The sequence below is a fragment of the Betta splendens genome, chromosome 8 (assembly GCF_900634795.4).
Source record: "Betta splendens chromosome 8, fBetSpl5.4, whole genome shotgun sequence".
NCBI lineage: Eukaryota > Metazoa > Chordata > Actinopteri > Anabantiformes > Osphronemidae > Betta > Betta splendens.
In genome coordinates this window covers 289,853-306,069 of record NC_040888.2, presented here as the reverse complement: position 1 = coordinate 306,069, position 16,217 = coordinate 289,853, and the positions used below count along the sequence as shown (strand labels likewise).

General features: G+C 44.7%; 2 protein-coding genes across 2 annotated transcripts; one reads left to right on the top strand and one right to left on the bottom strand.

The window, feature by feature from the left end:
• Positions 1–650: 650 nt before the first annotated feature.
• On the bottom strand, positions 651–11,891 carry LOC114860134 (serine/threonine-protein kinase WNK4-like). The gene is given in 24 exon segments (XM_055510773.1): positions 651–1,129; positions 1,217–1,311; positions 1,385–1,593; positions 1,730–2,150; positions 2,478–2,526; positions 2,636–2,844; positions 3,009–3,057; positions 3,538–4,088; positions 6,037–6,147; positions 6,226–6,280; positions 6,356–6,481; positions 6,545–6,661; positions 6,733–6,859; positions 6,951–7,024; positions 7,234–7,427; positions 7,530–7,689; positions 7,780–8,001; positions 8,074–8,293; positions 8,444–8,532; positions 8,611–8,768; positions 8,839–9,059; positions 9,204–9,315; positions 9,318–9,375; positions 11,435–11,891. Coding segments are annotated over 24 exon segments (4,041 nt in total). The 5' UTR covers positions 11,846–11,891; the 3' UTR covers positions 651–1,126.
• Positions 11,892–12,343: 452 nt separating this feature from the next.
• LOC114860286 (leucine-rich repeat-containing protein 3-like) lies at positions 12,344–15,834 on the top strand. The gene is made up of 7 exons (XM_041071849.2): positions 12,344–12,584; positions 13,073–13,123; positions 13,905–14,222; positions 14,319–14,444; positions 14,537–14,701; positions 14,838–14,916; positions 15,011–15,834. The coding sequence occupies exons 3-7, from the start codon at positions 13,980–13,982 to the stop codon at positions 15,217–15,219; spliced, it is 822 nt and encodes a 273-aa protein (XP_040927783.1). The 5' UTR covers positions 12,344–12,584; positions 13,073–13,123; positions 13,905–13,979; the 3' UTR covers positions 15,220–15,834.
• Positions 15,835–16,217: the final 383 nt, after the last annotated feature.

The following is a 16,217-nucleotide window of genomic DNA, read 5'->3' as shown; positions in this document are numbered from 1 at the left end:
TCTGATTCTCAGACCACAGATCAGATGTGGTCTGTGGTTTAGTTTATATTCATATTCAGCCCTAGTAAATTGTCCAAATCTATCTTTTTCAAACTGTTCAAACAATTTTAAAATACTTAATAATTCTTTGTTGAACATCTGTTGCTGCCCCTCAGTCAGAGCTGAGCCTCAGGTTTCATGGAGCTGCATGATTTGACTTTCTGTTGGCTGGTTAAGATTCAGATGTTAACAGAAACAAAAAAAAAACTCGTACACGAAGATAAACTGTTATGATGTTGGACTATGGTCAGACGTAAACTTGTTTTAACCAGAAAATTCTGACCAATCTAGTGGAAAACACTGACATCAGTGATCAGTTTTTATTGCTGGTATTAAATAATAAACATGCTTTAGAACAGGTTTCACTTTGTTTGCTTTAAACAAAAAATGTTCAAAGATCAGTATTTTTGCTTGTGAACTGTGAACTGAACTAAGTTCAGTTTACAGTTTGAATGCTAACAGGAAACCCCAATGTAGTTAAATAAACTTCAGTCAACCTAAATGTTACGTACGAGACAAATGGAGACTAGGAGCTGTGCTCACCGTGAGTGAGAAACAGGCTGCTAAGGCCTACAAACGAGAGTGGAGAACTCAAATGCATCGACTGAGACTCAGATACAAATAGTTTAATAATAACTAAATAAACACAAGCAGGATAAAATAACTTGAAAAAAGGGCAGTAATAAACACAAATAACTAAACTAAAAATCACTGCCATGCAGCAGCTGCTTAATAATTCAAAACTAGAAACAACACATGGACTAGACAAACCTTGACTGGAGACAGGCCAGGCACAAGATCGCACGACCGAACAGAGGTAACATCCATGTAACATCACTAACAAACAGACAAAATGGATTCAAACTAGGAACTTAAGTACTAAATACACAGGTGGAAATAATGGAACTGATTATAAGGCAGGAAACAATTAGATAGTGACATCAAAGACACAGGACTAAAACTCAAAGTTCCCCCTAGCAGGCCGGACGAGCGAACCATAACAATAAAAGCTGCTGCAGGTTTAAGAATAGCTTGACAATGTCTCCTCTTCAGTTTCCATCTGGGTCTTTGCTCAGCAGCTTCTCTTTCACTGAAACACAGAGACGGTGGTTAAACAGACTCAGATCAGAGCACATCGTGTGTCTGTGGACATGTGAAGGCCACGCCATGGGCTCACCATGCAGCTGTGTCCTGGCACAAAGGTCACTCCTTTTCCTGCTCTCTCTTGAGATCCATTGCTACTGCTGCTGACAGAGCTTTTCCTCATGATTCCTGAACCAAATTCATATTGTAAATTCAGCTGTTGATTGTTTTTGCTTCCATCCACTGTGACGCAGCCTCCCACCTGCAGGCGGCAGCACATCTAGTTTCTGCAGGTTGTTCTTGCGAGGAGCAGGGTAGTTCAGGCTACTCTTGGAGAGGCGGCGCTGGCGGTGGTTCAACATGACGGCTGCAGAGACAATACCTGGCGGTGGAATTTTACCTTTCTTTACATACAGCTCCTCAATCTCCTGCTTCTGACTGGCCTGCAGTCTCTGCACCTCCGTCAGGTGTCTGTGAGGAGACGTAAATAAGGTTTAAAGACATCATCCTGAGGACCCAACCTTGGGTCTTCTTTTACTCCGAGTCTCTATTTGTGTAGGATTATAAGACCTTTGGCGCAAGAATAACCAATCAATCTAAAAATCACCTTTGACGAAGCTTCTGTAGCTCCTCCCACATCTCCTCATTCTCACTCTCTGATTCATCAGAGCTGACGAAAGGTGCACAGTGGCTCAGCGATTGGTTGAAGCTGCTGCTCATCATGGGGCTTCCAGACGAATCATCCGTCTGACTCTCACACCCTTTCTCTTTCTGGTTTTTCCCCCTCTTCCTCTTCTCGAGTCCCCCCGTGTTGTCAGGGTTACCCCCATGGGTGGACATTCTATTGCTGCTCTCTGAATCACTCTCCTCCACGCCGCTGTTTGAGCTTTCTGTTTGTTTCTTGTTGAAAGGGGGTGGAGAGAGGGCAGTGGGAGTGGTGTGGCTGAGAGGACGCAACTCCTGATGGGAAACGTCTTTAGACGATGTCACCTGGAAACGACCAACCTTGAAGACCAAAGGTTTTTTCACTACAAATAAAGAATGAAGAAGTTTGAGAACCAAGCAATGCTACAGGTACACTGTCTGTAGAGAAGGCAGCCAATCAACAGCAAATTGTTTGTCGCATAGCATCACACAGAAGAAAACCAAGAAGAAAAGATTTGAACAAAAGTCTAAAATGTTTTGAAGTCAGATGTCAAAGTGTTGAGTCTATTTCTATCCAGAACCATTACCAAAATGAACTGCAATATCCACCTTAAACTAACTCCAGTATGTTTTAGTTAGATATGTCCACAAAGCCAAAACCAAAGCACCAAGAGGTGGCTAAAAGATAGTGTAAGAAATCTAAGTCTTACCCTCCTGAATGGGAGACAACCTGGGTGACAGGGAGATGGCGGTGGACACCTGGACACAATCATAGTCAAGTCAGCACTGAATCAGTAGATGTGTCATTTTAGACCATTAAGTTATGGAAAAAACAGGATCAGGTTCAGGTTCATGATGAATGTCTTACTTTGTTGTGAGGAGGCAGTGCAGGAGGTGAGGGAGGAGCTGAGGAGTCACACAGTTTTCTGGGCCTGGGAGCACTGGTCATAATGGGAAAACTGGTGACACTTGAAATCCCATTGAGACTGGGGGGACTATTTAAAAGGGGATTGCTGGTTGAACTGGGAGCACTGGCTGGATTTGGGACCCAGTTGGTAGCAAGGAGAGTCTCAGGACCTGTGAACCAGATAAAGATTGAGTGGCTAGGTTCTAATTCATGTTTGTGAATCAGTTTCCAGAACAAAACCTTCTAGACTTTGAAAGTCAGAGACACAGGATGTAGGTAAGATAAACAGATTGGTCACATGGAGCTGCTGGTTGTAAGCAAGTGTGTGACTCACCACTAGGGGGCGGAGCTTGTCCTAACTTCACCACCATTGGACTGTGACGCTGCAATAAACAAATAAAGAGATAAATTACTGCATCTGCATCTAGTAGACATTAAAAGACGTCTGTGATAACTGTTGGATGAACAGGTTTACTGTCTTCCTATTCAACTTGACTCTGACACAATTAGAACATTCCAACAAGTGTTCCACAGGGATCGATGTGTTGTCATGTGTCAGTCATAGAAACAATCTTAAAATGAGATTAAGATTAAGATTCCCGCTTTCTGATTGGCTCCTTCCTGCTCCGCATATGAGGGCTAGGTTATATCCTAATCAAAGCCCAGTAACAGCCGAGATTAATGACCACCTCAGGTGTTGGAAGGAGGAGGTTCTAATGAATCACCGTTGTGTCAACAGAAATGTAAAGTGAATTAGAGGTAACATTACTCATTCGTTCATTCATTTTACAAAGCTCAACAGGATGTTGTTCAGGAAGTGCAGGTAAATCCAGTGAACATCCACCTGTCCCTTCAAACCCTACCTGAGGTGTTTCTGTCCAACTGGTTGGTGCCGCCTGCTGGATTTCTGCACCTGGACCCATCGAAAGGTTGGGGGGTTTGTAGGGTGGTTGGACAGAGAAGGCAGCAGAGAAATTGTGGTTTGTTATAGGGAATGTTGGACCCAGTGACTGAGGCACGTTGGAGGAAACAGGGTTTTGAGTAGAAGGAAAGGAAGAAGGCAGGGGCTGTGGGAGAAAACCCTGGCTGGTCCCCATGTGGAAGGACTGGGCCACACTCATTGCCAGAGACAGCACATTTGCCAGGGAGAGCAAAGACGGGTCAGAGGGCGGCCAGATTGTTGGGGAAGGGTGAGGAGCTGATGTTGAGGAGGAGGCTGTGGTGACAAGGAAAGGGTTACTGGGGACCTGGTGGTGACGTGAAGGGGAGGTCTCTCTAGGAAAGAGAGAGGGGTGAAACTGGAACTGTGAGGCAGTTAGAGGATGCTGATTTGGAGGAAAGAGGTAGGGGAGCGGAGGAGGAACATCTGGCTGGGGGTATGGGGGAGGGTAGAGATGGGGCTGATGGGTATAAGCTGGAATGAGAGAGAATATTGACATGCAGTAACAACAGCTTCTTTATTATCATCATCATCGCTGATCACTAACACAACCTGAACCTCGTGAATGTGAACTGAAAATGAAACACAACCAGTATAGAGTCAAATTAGGGTCAGATTGGATCTGTGCGTGCGTAAACATATTTGTACTTGTATACTTAGTGGGGCTATACCATGCTTACACTTATAAATTGAGGCGTTCAAATTACGCACAAATCGAAGCTAAATTTACAAGTAAAATAACGTGACCCTAAATTGCCTCCACGCTCTGATTGGCTAATGAACAAGGAAGTTGTCGAAGTCCTTTGACGTGACACAGCAGATCTTGAAAGCTCCACAAGCAGCAACAAGCTCGTCCACTGACTGATGACTTTAATTACATTTAATGATCAGACAGACATGACGGCTCATATTCATGTGTATGACGTGTGACTTTAATCACGTTGATTTGTGGAGGTGATGTAGTTACACAAACTTTAAACTGGTGTTTCTATCAGACATCAATGTACAGTAGCATTTTAGCCGCCAGGCTATTAACAATGCCATGCGATGTTATGATGCAGCTGGAGTTAGGGAGGTGGGTATGTTTGCAGTGACAGAGTAATCTGTGGATAAAGCGCCTAATGTTACCTACCTATCTGTAAGGGTTTGGTAACGTAAACCAAGCGCTTTATCCACAGATTACTCTGTTGCTAAAAGCAAACGCTACAGGGTAAGTAAACTGGTGTTCCATATGAATGCGTGACCACGTTAACTGATGACCGACTTCCAGTGAGTTGTTTTACCTGGGTAACATCCTGTTAGCTGTCCATGTCAATGCCTTGGTTTACGTTACCTCTACTGTATGTTACAGTGTGCGCTCTCCGCGACAGAGTGATCTATGGACGGAGCGTAGCGTTTAACATGTGTTTTGTGGCGTGTTTCTTGTGAACGATCAGGAGATTCTTGTCCTTTACCCATGTACCTGTTACCTGCCGGCAGGCGCCGTCAGCGCCTGAATAAACTGTGGATGAAGCGAAGCAGAGTCAGAGCAGTGCAGGTCTCAGCAGACGGTTGAAAGTGAATCCTGCGAACTAAATAAACAATTTGTCAGACCAAGCTTTCTGCCCGTGTCTGTAGTATCGGTGACATCTAGAGAGATTCTGCAGCAACACTGGGCGTCTGTCTCCTTGTAGATGACATTGATCAGTGGGAAGCACCAAGATCCTGCACTGAAATCCAAGCCTGTCTAAGAACTGCATTACATATCAGGCTGTTTAAAAGCATTGTTAAAGTAAACGTGTTAATTGTGGTCTGATAAACGATCACACAGAATCACAACAGTAGCGTTACTAGAACATACCCACCTTAACTCCAGCTGCATCATAACATAGCGTGGCATTGCTAATAGCCTATCGGCTAACATGCTACATTGACATCTGATAGAAACACCAGTTTAAAGTTTGCGCAACTGCATCACCTCTGCAAATCACGAGATTAACGTCACACTTCATACACATGAATATGAGCCGTCATGTCTGTCTGATCATTAAAAATAAATTAAAGTCATCAGTCAGTGGACGAGCTTGTTGCTGCTTGTGGAGCTTTCAAAATCTGCTGTGCCATGTCAAAGGACTGCGACAACTTCCTTGTTCATTAGTCAATCAGAATGTGGAGGCAAATTAGTGTCATGTTATTTTACTTATAAATTTAGCTTTGATTTGTGTGTAATTTTATGCCCCAAATATAAGTGTAAGCATGGTATAGCCTCACTAAGTCTACAAGTACAAATCTGGTTACGCACGCACAAATCTAATAAGACCCTAATTTGACACCATAGACCAGGACACCTATGTATGTTCTGGCACTTCTACGAGAACCTACAACAGCTCATCTGTTGGGTCGGACCACACCGACCACTATGCACCAGGAGGTAGTCTTGTACCTGATGAAGGATTAAAGGATTGTGACCTCAGCGGTCTGACTGGGGGAACAGCCTCAGGGTCTACATAGAAGTCCACCTCCTTCAAGGGGGAAACGTCTGCATCTGCAATGTCTAATAATAAACACAAAATCATGATAAAGAAGCAAATACCCTTCACACAAAAACTGGATTCAGGGTTTTCAATCTTACCTGGTAGAGACGATGAGGACAGGGTTCTGTAGAGGCCCTGGGAGGAAAGACTGGCCTGAAAAATGATAACAACAATAGTTGAAACAAGAACTATTCTGCTCAGCACCAACGGGACGCCAAGGACACGTACGGTGGACGAAGGAAACTGGGGAGTAGTCAGCTGCTGACGCATGAGTGCCTCCACTCTCTTGATGACATCGTACATGCGGAGAATGAAGGCTTCCCGCTCTGACAGCAGGATGAAGTCTCTGTGCAGCTGGAAATAGAGCAAAGTAATTTAAAAGGCATAACATAACTGAGGAAAATGTTGCCTCCTCACCATCACCGAGGCGATGTCCTCTGGATTGTCTCCATCCAGGTCAAACTTAAACGTCACCATCTTGTTGTTGTGAGTCTGCAGCTGACACTCAACCACTCGATCCACCTGGTCTGAGACCTGAACCCAACACGTGCACCATGACTAAGTAATTTGGGTGTTGGATGTGAATGTGTGGCCTAAGTCTTTACCCCTATGATTCTCAGACGAGCCTTCACTCTCCTCCTAAACTGCTTTGTACTTGCTGGTTTAGCTGGGTTGCCTTTTTCTGATTGGCCATCGTTGCCATCACTCAACCCTGAGGTCACATCAGAGTGGCTACAAACAGAGAGAAATATAAAGCAGCAAAGGTTTTCAAAACTAAAGCCTCTGTGAAGAAAGGAACTAAGCTTAAAACAGGCTCCTATACCTATCGACAGGCGAGGAGAAACCGCAGACTGACCCAAGTGGCACCTGGTCAGTACTGTAGGACACTGCGATGCTCTGGAGAAAAGGTGAGCGTAAGAGATTCAGTTTCAGGTTTTAGCTGATTCAAAGACACTTCCTGTAGGGGCCGACAAACCTAATTTGTCCAACATTACACAGGACAGCTGATACTGTGAGAAATGTGCAGAAGAGTCAGCTTATTACTGTGATATGAAGGTTTTCTGTCTGTTTCTGCTCTACAAGTATTAGTCCTGCCTCCTTCTCACCTTAGGAAACTTTAGTACAGGAAGGGGCGGGGCTTTGGACATGCAAGGCACAGGGAGGCGAGGGGTTTCTTGTGCCGCTGGAGCAGGAGTGGGGCCAGAGGACTGCTGGACGGAGTTTGTAACTAGTGGCAGCTTGGTTTCAACGTTCTCCAAAACACTTTTTGAACTGCAGGAGTTGTCAATCTCATTGTCCGCTGCCACGGCAAGAACAATACAAAGATTCACTCTATGCATTAAATGCTACACGTTATAGGTAAAACAAGTCATATTATAAATATTATATATATTGTCCTGACAGGAGTTGGAGGTGTGTTTTATTGTCTTGTCTTCCTCTGTCCTGCTGGAGATGGTGCTGACCCCAGAATCCTTTAGGCTGCTGCTCAATGATGTTGTTGTAACAGTGGGTGGGTTTTGTGATGAGGTGAGGGTAGGAGATGAAATACTACCTTTAAAGTCCTTTGAAAGAACAATCTCAATTAGTCTTATTCATACAAGCAAAGCTGTAATTAATAAATGCTACAGGTGTACAGTTTCCATGCAAACAACCTGGTTGGCCACTTGTCCACCAGGAGGTCTCAGTTTCTGATTCAGCAATTCAGGCAGTAGGTGGGTGGAGATCGAATCCTCCACTGCGTCCTTCTGGTTGTTCTGGGCTCCTTCCAGCAAGCGGCGCTGTTTCTCACGTTGACGCTTAATGGCAGTCACTCGGTGTCTGATCGCCTTGGCAACCACATTATAGTCAGCCTTACACACAAAACCCAGTACCACCTGAGAAACAGAGAGAAAACAGGTGAGACACCTGCACCTGTGACCCAGCAGGGACATGATGTTACCAGCTACCATTTCCTGGGCCACTTCCTCAGGAACGTCCTTGTACAGCTCAAACAGGAACTCGATGGCATTGTTGTCTTTGTATTTGCCATGAAGCTTCTTGTTATCATCCATACGGAGCCAGAGCTTCAGCGCCGCCTTTGAGCTGTCTTCCTCCTCAGCCAGCTCTACGTGAACACCCAGCTGTTCCTGGAAGAACCTGTGATCCAGCAGGTCCTGGACAGTGAACCTTTAATAAGAAGCAAATCCTTATCTCCCCATCTGTATCTGGAGCCACACCAGACCACAAAATTTCATAGCAAAACTAAATTAGCAAGGGTTTGTCACAAAGTTCAGGTGATTTCATGAACATCAGCTGGATGCTGCCGTGTGACATTACCTCTCACTGCTTTTGGTTCGGATGCAGCCTTCGATGATCTCCTTCAGCTCGGAGACTTGGACTTTGAAAAAACTGTCTGGTTTGATTCCCTGGAAGACAATCAATCAGCATCAGATCCTGACCAGGGACGAGACACAGACCCTACTCACTCTTGCTCAGGCTCTTACACTGGTGACCTTGCGATAGATTTGTGCGGCATTCTGGCACTCAGAGTATGGATACTCAGAGGTCGTCATCTCCAGGATGCACATACCGAAGGCGTAAACATCCACGGCCTCATCATACTTCTCATCATACATCTCTGGAGCCATAAACTCAGGGGTCCCTGCATGCATCACCAGAACCAAGATCAAGTTTCTGCTTTGTAGGCTTGACTGGATGAAGACTTTTCTTACCGATGACACTCTTGACAAACGAGGCCTTTTTGAGTGTGGCGAGGCCCAGGTCTCCGATCTTGACCGAGGCAGTGGGTCCTGTGATGAAGATATTGTCACACTTGAGGTCTCTGTGCAGAACGGGCGGACAGCGGGAATGCAGAAACTGCAGTCCCTTGAGGATCTGGAAACTCCAGCGCTGCAGCAGTTTCAGCTTCATCTCACGGAACCTGCTCAGATACCTAAAGGAGGATAAAGGTGCTTTGAGGAACCATCAACCGAGGCTGCTTACCTTCATACCTTACATGAAAATCAAGTGTTACACATACAGCAGCCTCAGCTCAGCGCTGGTCAGTTTAGATCCTGAATCCTGGTTCTGGACTCACATTTTTAGGGTTCCTGATGTCATGAGCTCTGTCACCAGGATGGTACGTTTGTGTCCCTTCACTGTCGACTTCCAGGAATCAAAGAAGCGAACAATGTTTGGATGCTGCAGAGTTTTAACATTTCCACCTCCTCACTGAACCTTTGACGCTCCATCTTGTTCAGTCGGTTTGTCTGAGGATGTTCAAATGTGACGCATTAATACTGTGATTCACACACAGTCCAATTAATACACAGCTGTGTAGGAGCTAAAGGTTCCTACGCTCCCTTCACAGAGTAGATAGATCCCCACAACACTGAAGCTGCATCACAGACCTAGCTGAGAGGAGCCAACAGTGAGGAACCAACACTGAGAGCAACCAAGAGTGGGAAGAACCGACACCTAGAGCAACCACCACCTGGAGTAACTGACACCAAGAGTAGACAAATCCAAGAAGAACAGAAGAATTGAAACCTATAGGAACCAACAGCAAAGGGAAACAAACCCAAAAGGAACTGATACTGAGTAAAATAGACACAAATAATAACCAACTCTGAGGGGAACCGACACCAAGAGGAAATGTCACTGAGAGGAACCGACACCATGAAGAACAAATGCACAGAAAAACCAACACTGAGCGGAACCGATACCAAGAACTGACAGTAAGAGGAACTGACTCTGTGGAACCAACAGTGAGCAAAATCGACACCAGAGGAACCGATGCCAAGAAGAACCAACAGTACGGACGTTAGATGTGAAAAACAGAAGGAATTTAATGCGTTAGCTCTATACAGGATGGAATCGTTAGGTACTACAAAGGCTGTGCTCCATGTTCTGGTCAACTTCCTCTTGTGTTAATCATTACTGAGTAAACTCTGTGGGAGCAGCAGCAGTGAAGGACAGTGTGCGATTGAGTGCTTTAATCAACATACACACATAGCATGGCCACCCTTCACCAGCTACTTTATACCTACTGTAACTAGGGGACGTCCTCCAGTGTTTCACCTTGTGGGAGCGTGAGGACACTAACGTCACTGACTAAATGCTCAACACGCTTATCACCCCAACCAGCAGCATTCATCCATCAGATACAGCATTGGGTACAAGTGGCTGCTGAGTCACTACTAGAGGCAAACTCTGCTGCTACTAGAACTAGCCTTTGTAGCTCGGTTCAGCCATCTGTGGGTTCGGCCCAGGCCTTTGTGGCTCGGTCCGGGTCTCTGTGGCTCAGTCCAGGTCTCTGTGGCTCGGTTGAGGTCTCTGTGACTCGGTCTGGGCATCTGTGGCTTGGTCCAGGCATCTGTGGTGTGTACCAGGTCTCTGTGGCTCGGTCTGGGCATCTGTGGCTCGGTTCAGGTCTCTGTGGCTTGGCCTGAGCCTTTGTAGCTCAGTCCAGGCATCTATGGGTTCGGCCCAGGTCTTTGTGGCTCGGTCATGGCATCTGTGGCTCGGTTCTGGTCTCTGTGGCTCGGCCCAGGTCTCTGTGGCTCGGTCCATGCATCTGTGGTTCGTTCCAGGTCTCTGTGGCTCAGTCCATGCATCTGTGGCTTGGTTGAGGTCTCTGTGACTCGGTCTGGGCATCTGTGGCACGGTCCAGGCATCTGTGGCTCGGTCCGGGTGTCTGTGGTTTGGCCTGGGCCTTTGTGGCTCGGTCCAGGCATCTGTGGCTCAGTCCAGGCATCTGTGGCTCGGTCCAGGCATCTGTGGCTCAGTCCAGGCATCTGTGGCTCAGTCCAGGCATCTGTGGGTTCGGTCCAGGCTGCTGTACTGGTCGATTATTGTTTATTCGTGTCGAGCAAGAAGTCACATTTCACATTTAAACTAAAGCTACTGTTACATGTGTCCTTCATATACTGTTAAGTATAAAATAAAGTCATATGTTCAGGGACGACTGAACAGACTGAAACACACAAGTGTGATATTAAACTGAGAAACAGTGAATCATGCTGAGAAAACTGAAATAACGATGATGCGTTCTGGTAACATCTAAGAAGCAGAAAAAGCTGCACAGGAAGGTTTGGGGTCAAAGGTCAGGGGAGACAGATTGCACCACCACGATCATGTCTATGCTAACCTAACAGTCAATCAGAGGCCGGCGAGGGCCTGCATGGAGACCCAGACCCAGCGCAAGGTGAGACCAGAACCCAGCTGTTGAGGTGTAGTACACAAGAACTCTGCCTGGGTCTGCAAGACTGTGTATTTGTAAGATTCTGTGTAGTACTGAGTAGTTCTTTATGTATTACTGTGTGGTACCTGTAGTTCACACCATGCCACCTCTACCGTTGTCTCCGTGTCCAGTCCTTTGTAAACCGTCTTGAAGGATCCACGTCCAATCTCGATGTTGAACTTGAGGAATCGTCCATCAGGGGATGACGCCACCGCTTTTGTCTCCGCCTCATCGTGCTCTTCCGCCTCCTTCCGTTTCCAGGGTAACTCCTCTCTGTTGGAGTCGGACAGGGCCACTGCCACCTCCTCTCCCGAGTCCCAGCTGACAAATTGATTTCCTGACTGGACTGAAGGGCTGTCAGTAGTTGTGCAGGTTGCGGGTGGATCAGAGGACTCTTCTTTACCCTCCTCCTCCTCCTCTTCCACTTCCTCCTCTTCTCTACTTTGTTGTTCTTCAGGCCGTTTCTTGTTGAAGTCATCATTGATCCAGGACAGCATCCTGGCTCCTCCGCGTCCGCCTTCTCTTCTTCTCTGTGATGCTGTTCATGTGATTATATTGTATTATTGTATTATATTGTATTATATTGTATATTGTATTGTGTTAACATATATATATATATATATATTCTATATATATATTATATATATATATATAATATATATACTCTCTCTATCTCTCTCTCTCTCTCTCTCTCTCTCTTCTCTCTCTCTCTCTCTTCTTCTTTCCTTCTCTCTCTTCTCTTCTCTTCTCTTCTCTTCTCTTCTCTTCCTCTTCTCTTCTTCTCTTCTCTTCTCTTCTCTTCCTTCTCTTCTCTTCTCTTCTTCTCTTCCCCTTCCTGTCTCTGTGGCCCCGCTGCCGGTTCCCCCGGTTTTCTCTTCCGTTGCTCTTTCCCCTCCTCTTCCTGCTCTCACTTCTGCTCCTCCTCCTCCTCCTCCTCCTCCTCCTCCTCCTCTTCCTTCTTCTTCTTCGTTTTATCAGCTGCAAACAGAAACAGCTTGCTCGGAAAGCCCCACCCACTGTCCCCTGTCCCCGTCAATTAAATACCTGACGGTGAAGGTGTGACCTAAATGTCAGATTTAGCGTCCGTTGTATGTTTTATTTGCCAGTAAAGTGGTTTCACTTTAAGTTATTTCTTTCCAGCAGCTGCGTGAAGTCCAACAGTGTGGTAGTAGTTACTGCCAGTACAATGCTCAGCAGAAAAGAAACACAAAAGTAATCAGAAATCAGAAAAGCACGGTATGGAGTGAATTTCATTAAAAAGATTATTTCGTTTTGTGGTTATAATTTCTAATAAAGTTACATTTCACCTTTGGATTCATACATACATTCAAATTTATTATTTTTAATATAATTTTTTTAACATACTAAACTAAACGTCATATTTTAGTGTTGTCCAGCAGATATCGCTGTTTTCGCACTCCTGACGTGGAAAACGCTCCTGTTAAATTGTTCTTTTTCTATTTAATAATAAAAAGTGATAAATAAAATTAAAAATGAATAACTATAGAATTGTAAAATTGTGCTGGTGATACACGGGGAATTTTTTTATATTGATAAAGTAAAGTCTAATAATCAGTTCAGCTATTAATAATATTTAATCATTGATAATAAAATATATTTTTTAAACTAACTAAAAATTTTAATTCACGTTTGTATTTTGGACTTTCCTGAAATCACATTTCTATTGATTTATTTGTGTTTATTTATTTATTTGTGTGTCTCAGATTTGTGTTTCTCCTGCGTCAGTCTAAGCTGCTGCTGCTGCGCATCAACACGTACGTAACTTCTCTCTTCCTTGTCTTTTATATGTTGTTTATTGGTTTTATAGATTTTTTTGGATCATTAGTGAACAGTGATTGACTCTTTGTCATAATAATATCAGGAATACACAGTGGTTTAGTTGTTGTATAGCTGAATGCATACGTTCACACATGGATTTTACCTCATTTATAATTTGTTCAGATTTCATTTCTAATGTTTTATTACAGACATGATCTGACTTTTCTTTCTTTTTATTCTTGGTGTCGTTTGGACTCAATAGTCTAAAGAAAACTCTAAACAAAGTAAAAACACAGTCACAATCAATAAACTGAATGAAGTACAGGTACTTTTACTTTTCGCTATGGTTCCTTTAATTCCCAGTAACAAATGAGTTGTGACAGTGCTTTCAAAGCATTAGTCGATAGCCCAGTTTCTTCCTCCACCTGTTCCCTAATCCCTGATCTTTAATCTCTTTTATAATCCTCCCTCTGATCCTCCTTCCTTCATCTTCTGCCCTTTGTTTCCTTATCTTGTTCTGAAATAATCTAAATTCTCTGTCTTTGGTTCAAACAAGCGTCTGACCTCTGACCTGTCACTGAACAGCTGCAGATCACTGACCTAAATTCACAGACAGGTTTCCAGGCCACAGTCTCTTCTGTGCGTCAGTCTTTATTGTGGTACTTGAAAGTTTGTGATTTTTTATGATAGGTTGTTTTTTCGTCTGCTTCTTAATGAGAACCCGACCCACACACACATCTGGTTTGAACTCATTTACTCTGCACGTCTGATACAAAGGTCCACGTACAAACGATTGGTGATGATGGTGAAGGTGGTGCAGTGAAGCGTCGGCTAGCTGTCCCACTCCACAGGATGTCTACCACTGTGAACCTGCGGCAGCCTTCGTCTTCTTCTGTCGACATTTCACTGCTCAGGATGATCGTCCTTCTTCTCCTTCTCATCCCACTGTTGCCGTTGCCCAACTTGGTGATGACCACATCATTGTTAAACGTGGCTCGTCAGGGGGACAGAGTCTCAGCCAACAAAGTTTGCCACCGCCTAGAGACACCAGACGGAGGCGTGACGGTCCACTGCAGCGGCCAGAGGCTGACCCAGGTAGGCACCGGCTTCTGGTTCCGATCATAAATTGAAGGAGGAGTGAGGAGAATGAACCTGGGTCATTAACCTGCTCAGCTGTGCTCACGTCCTCAGGTACCCATTGGGCTCTCTAATCTCACCATTCGTCTGCATCTGGATAAAAACCTGCTTAGCTATCTGCCAGCTGACTCCTTCTCTGACCTCTTCCTGCTGTCTGAGCTTGACCTGTCACACAACCAGGTACAGAACCAGGACCTTTTAAGAGAATTTTACAGTTTAAGTGAATTTATAGTGAATAGAAAGCAAAGGGAACTAATGCCTCATTTCCTCAGATCTCCTTTCTGGAAGCTGGATGTTTCCGTGGTTTGGCTTCTTCTCTTCACTTCTTGGACCTTTCTTCCAATCGACTTTCTATGTTGGACCCAGCTGCACTTGGTGACCTGGGAGCTCTCGCCAACCTCACACACAACCCCTGGCACTGCGACTGCAAGATGCAGGTGAGTGAACTTGCTCAGGTGCCGTGAAAAGCAAGTCTTTGGAGTTAGAAGCTGTAAATAATAAAATGTTGATGATACGTTGTCAACAAATAAAAGAGCTGAGATTTGCAAAAGTGACGTTTGTGCTTGTGCTCAGCTGTCGCTGCCTCTTTTGGACCTGGACCCAGAGTCTCTGGCTCATGTCATCTGTCAAAGCTCTGACATCCCAAACCTCGGTATGTTTACACTCATCACCTGTTAATGTTATTGTTAAGTTTAGGTTTTTCAGCAGCAGTGAAGCCTTGGCTTTTCCATGTGTTTGTGTTCCAGGAACCATTGGGATATCGGTGGTCATACTGGTGGAGGACTGGGACCTGTGCCTGTCTGTGAGGAGAACCATCGATGTGGTTATGCTGGTCACTATGTTCCTCTGGTTCTTCATGCTCTTCTCCTACCTGTTCTACTACATCCACCAGAATCAGGAGCATGCTCGCCGCCACATGGAGTACCTCAAGTCCCTGCAGAGCCGCCAGGTGTAGACAAGTCCCATATGTTAATACTGGGACGAACTGTATCAGGAGCCAGGCCATTTGGTGCCCTTGAAGATACTCAAGAACATCTGGATCAACTTTCAAGCACCATAAAGATGTCTTCACGGGCATTTATAAATGGATTTCCTGGTTGAAGGATCCCCTGAGCCACACAAAAACATTGGAGCTGCTAAAAAAGCATGTCTCTATCTGTGACCTGTGGAACTTCTTCCACATTGGCAGAGGTCCTTGGATTTCTATAAGGACTTTCCCAAAGGCTCTCTCTGATTTTCCACACTAAATGTGGAAACGTATCTATCCGAGGATCTTGACTGGCAACAAACAATGGGAAACAGAAGTGTTCAGTAACCAAGGATTCCCTGACCATCCTGAGTTACTAAGGCACCTTTCCACTCACAGATTTGCTTTAATAACTTCTACTTGAATTATAACACACACTGACGTCTGGACCATCTCCAAGACCTCTGGAACTACATGGAACTACAGGAATCCCTCAAGGCAGATCATTGACTCATCACAGTTAGTTCTTCTCGTTTGTGTTGTGTGTTGCTGTTTACATAATTAAAGCTGAGCTGTTACAATGGTAACTGCCTCCCAGCATCATCAGTGAGCTACTGCTTGTGTCGTCCATGTTTTGTCTCTCTTTAACGCCAAGCTTCTCGTGTCACCGGACAGTTTCGTCAAGACATTTTGACTGTGCCAACAATGAAAGCAGTTTTACTTGTGTGTATAAATAAAATGCAGACTCTGACACTGACAGACATCTTACACCACTATCATATCAGACTACCATCAGAACAAGGGTACTGTTTTGCTGGGTTTAAGTTTTGAGCTATTTCTGTTTGTGTTCCTTAAAGTTATAATATATTATTAGAAACAATTATTTTGGTTTGAAAATAATAAATAAACAAAAAGACATAAGCTGTTACTTAGGTAATTTAGGTAATTTGGCATAGCTTGTTGGTTGCCTGATTATCTCATGTTTA

Bases quoted from the DNA above. Each gene is read 5' to 3' on its own strand.
- LOC114860286 (XM_041071849.2), top strand. From the start codon at position 13,980: ATGTCTACCACTGTGAACCTGCGGCAGCCTTCGTCTTCTTCTGTCGAC. The intron at 14,223-14,318 runs GTAGGCACCGGC...TCACGTCCTCAG, and splicing joins GCGGCCAGAGGCTGACCCAG to GTACCCATTGGGCTCTCTAA. The intron at 14,917-15,010 runs GTATGTTTACAC...TTTGTGTTCCAG, and splicing joins CTCTGACATCCCAAACCTCG to GAACCATTGGGATATCGGTG.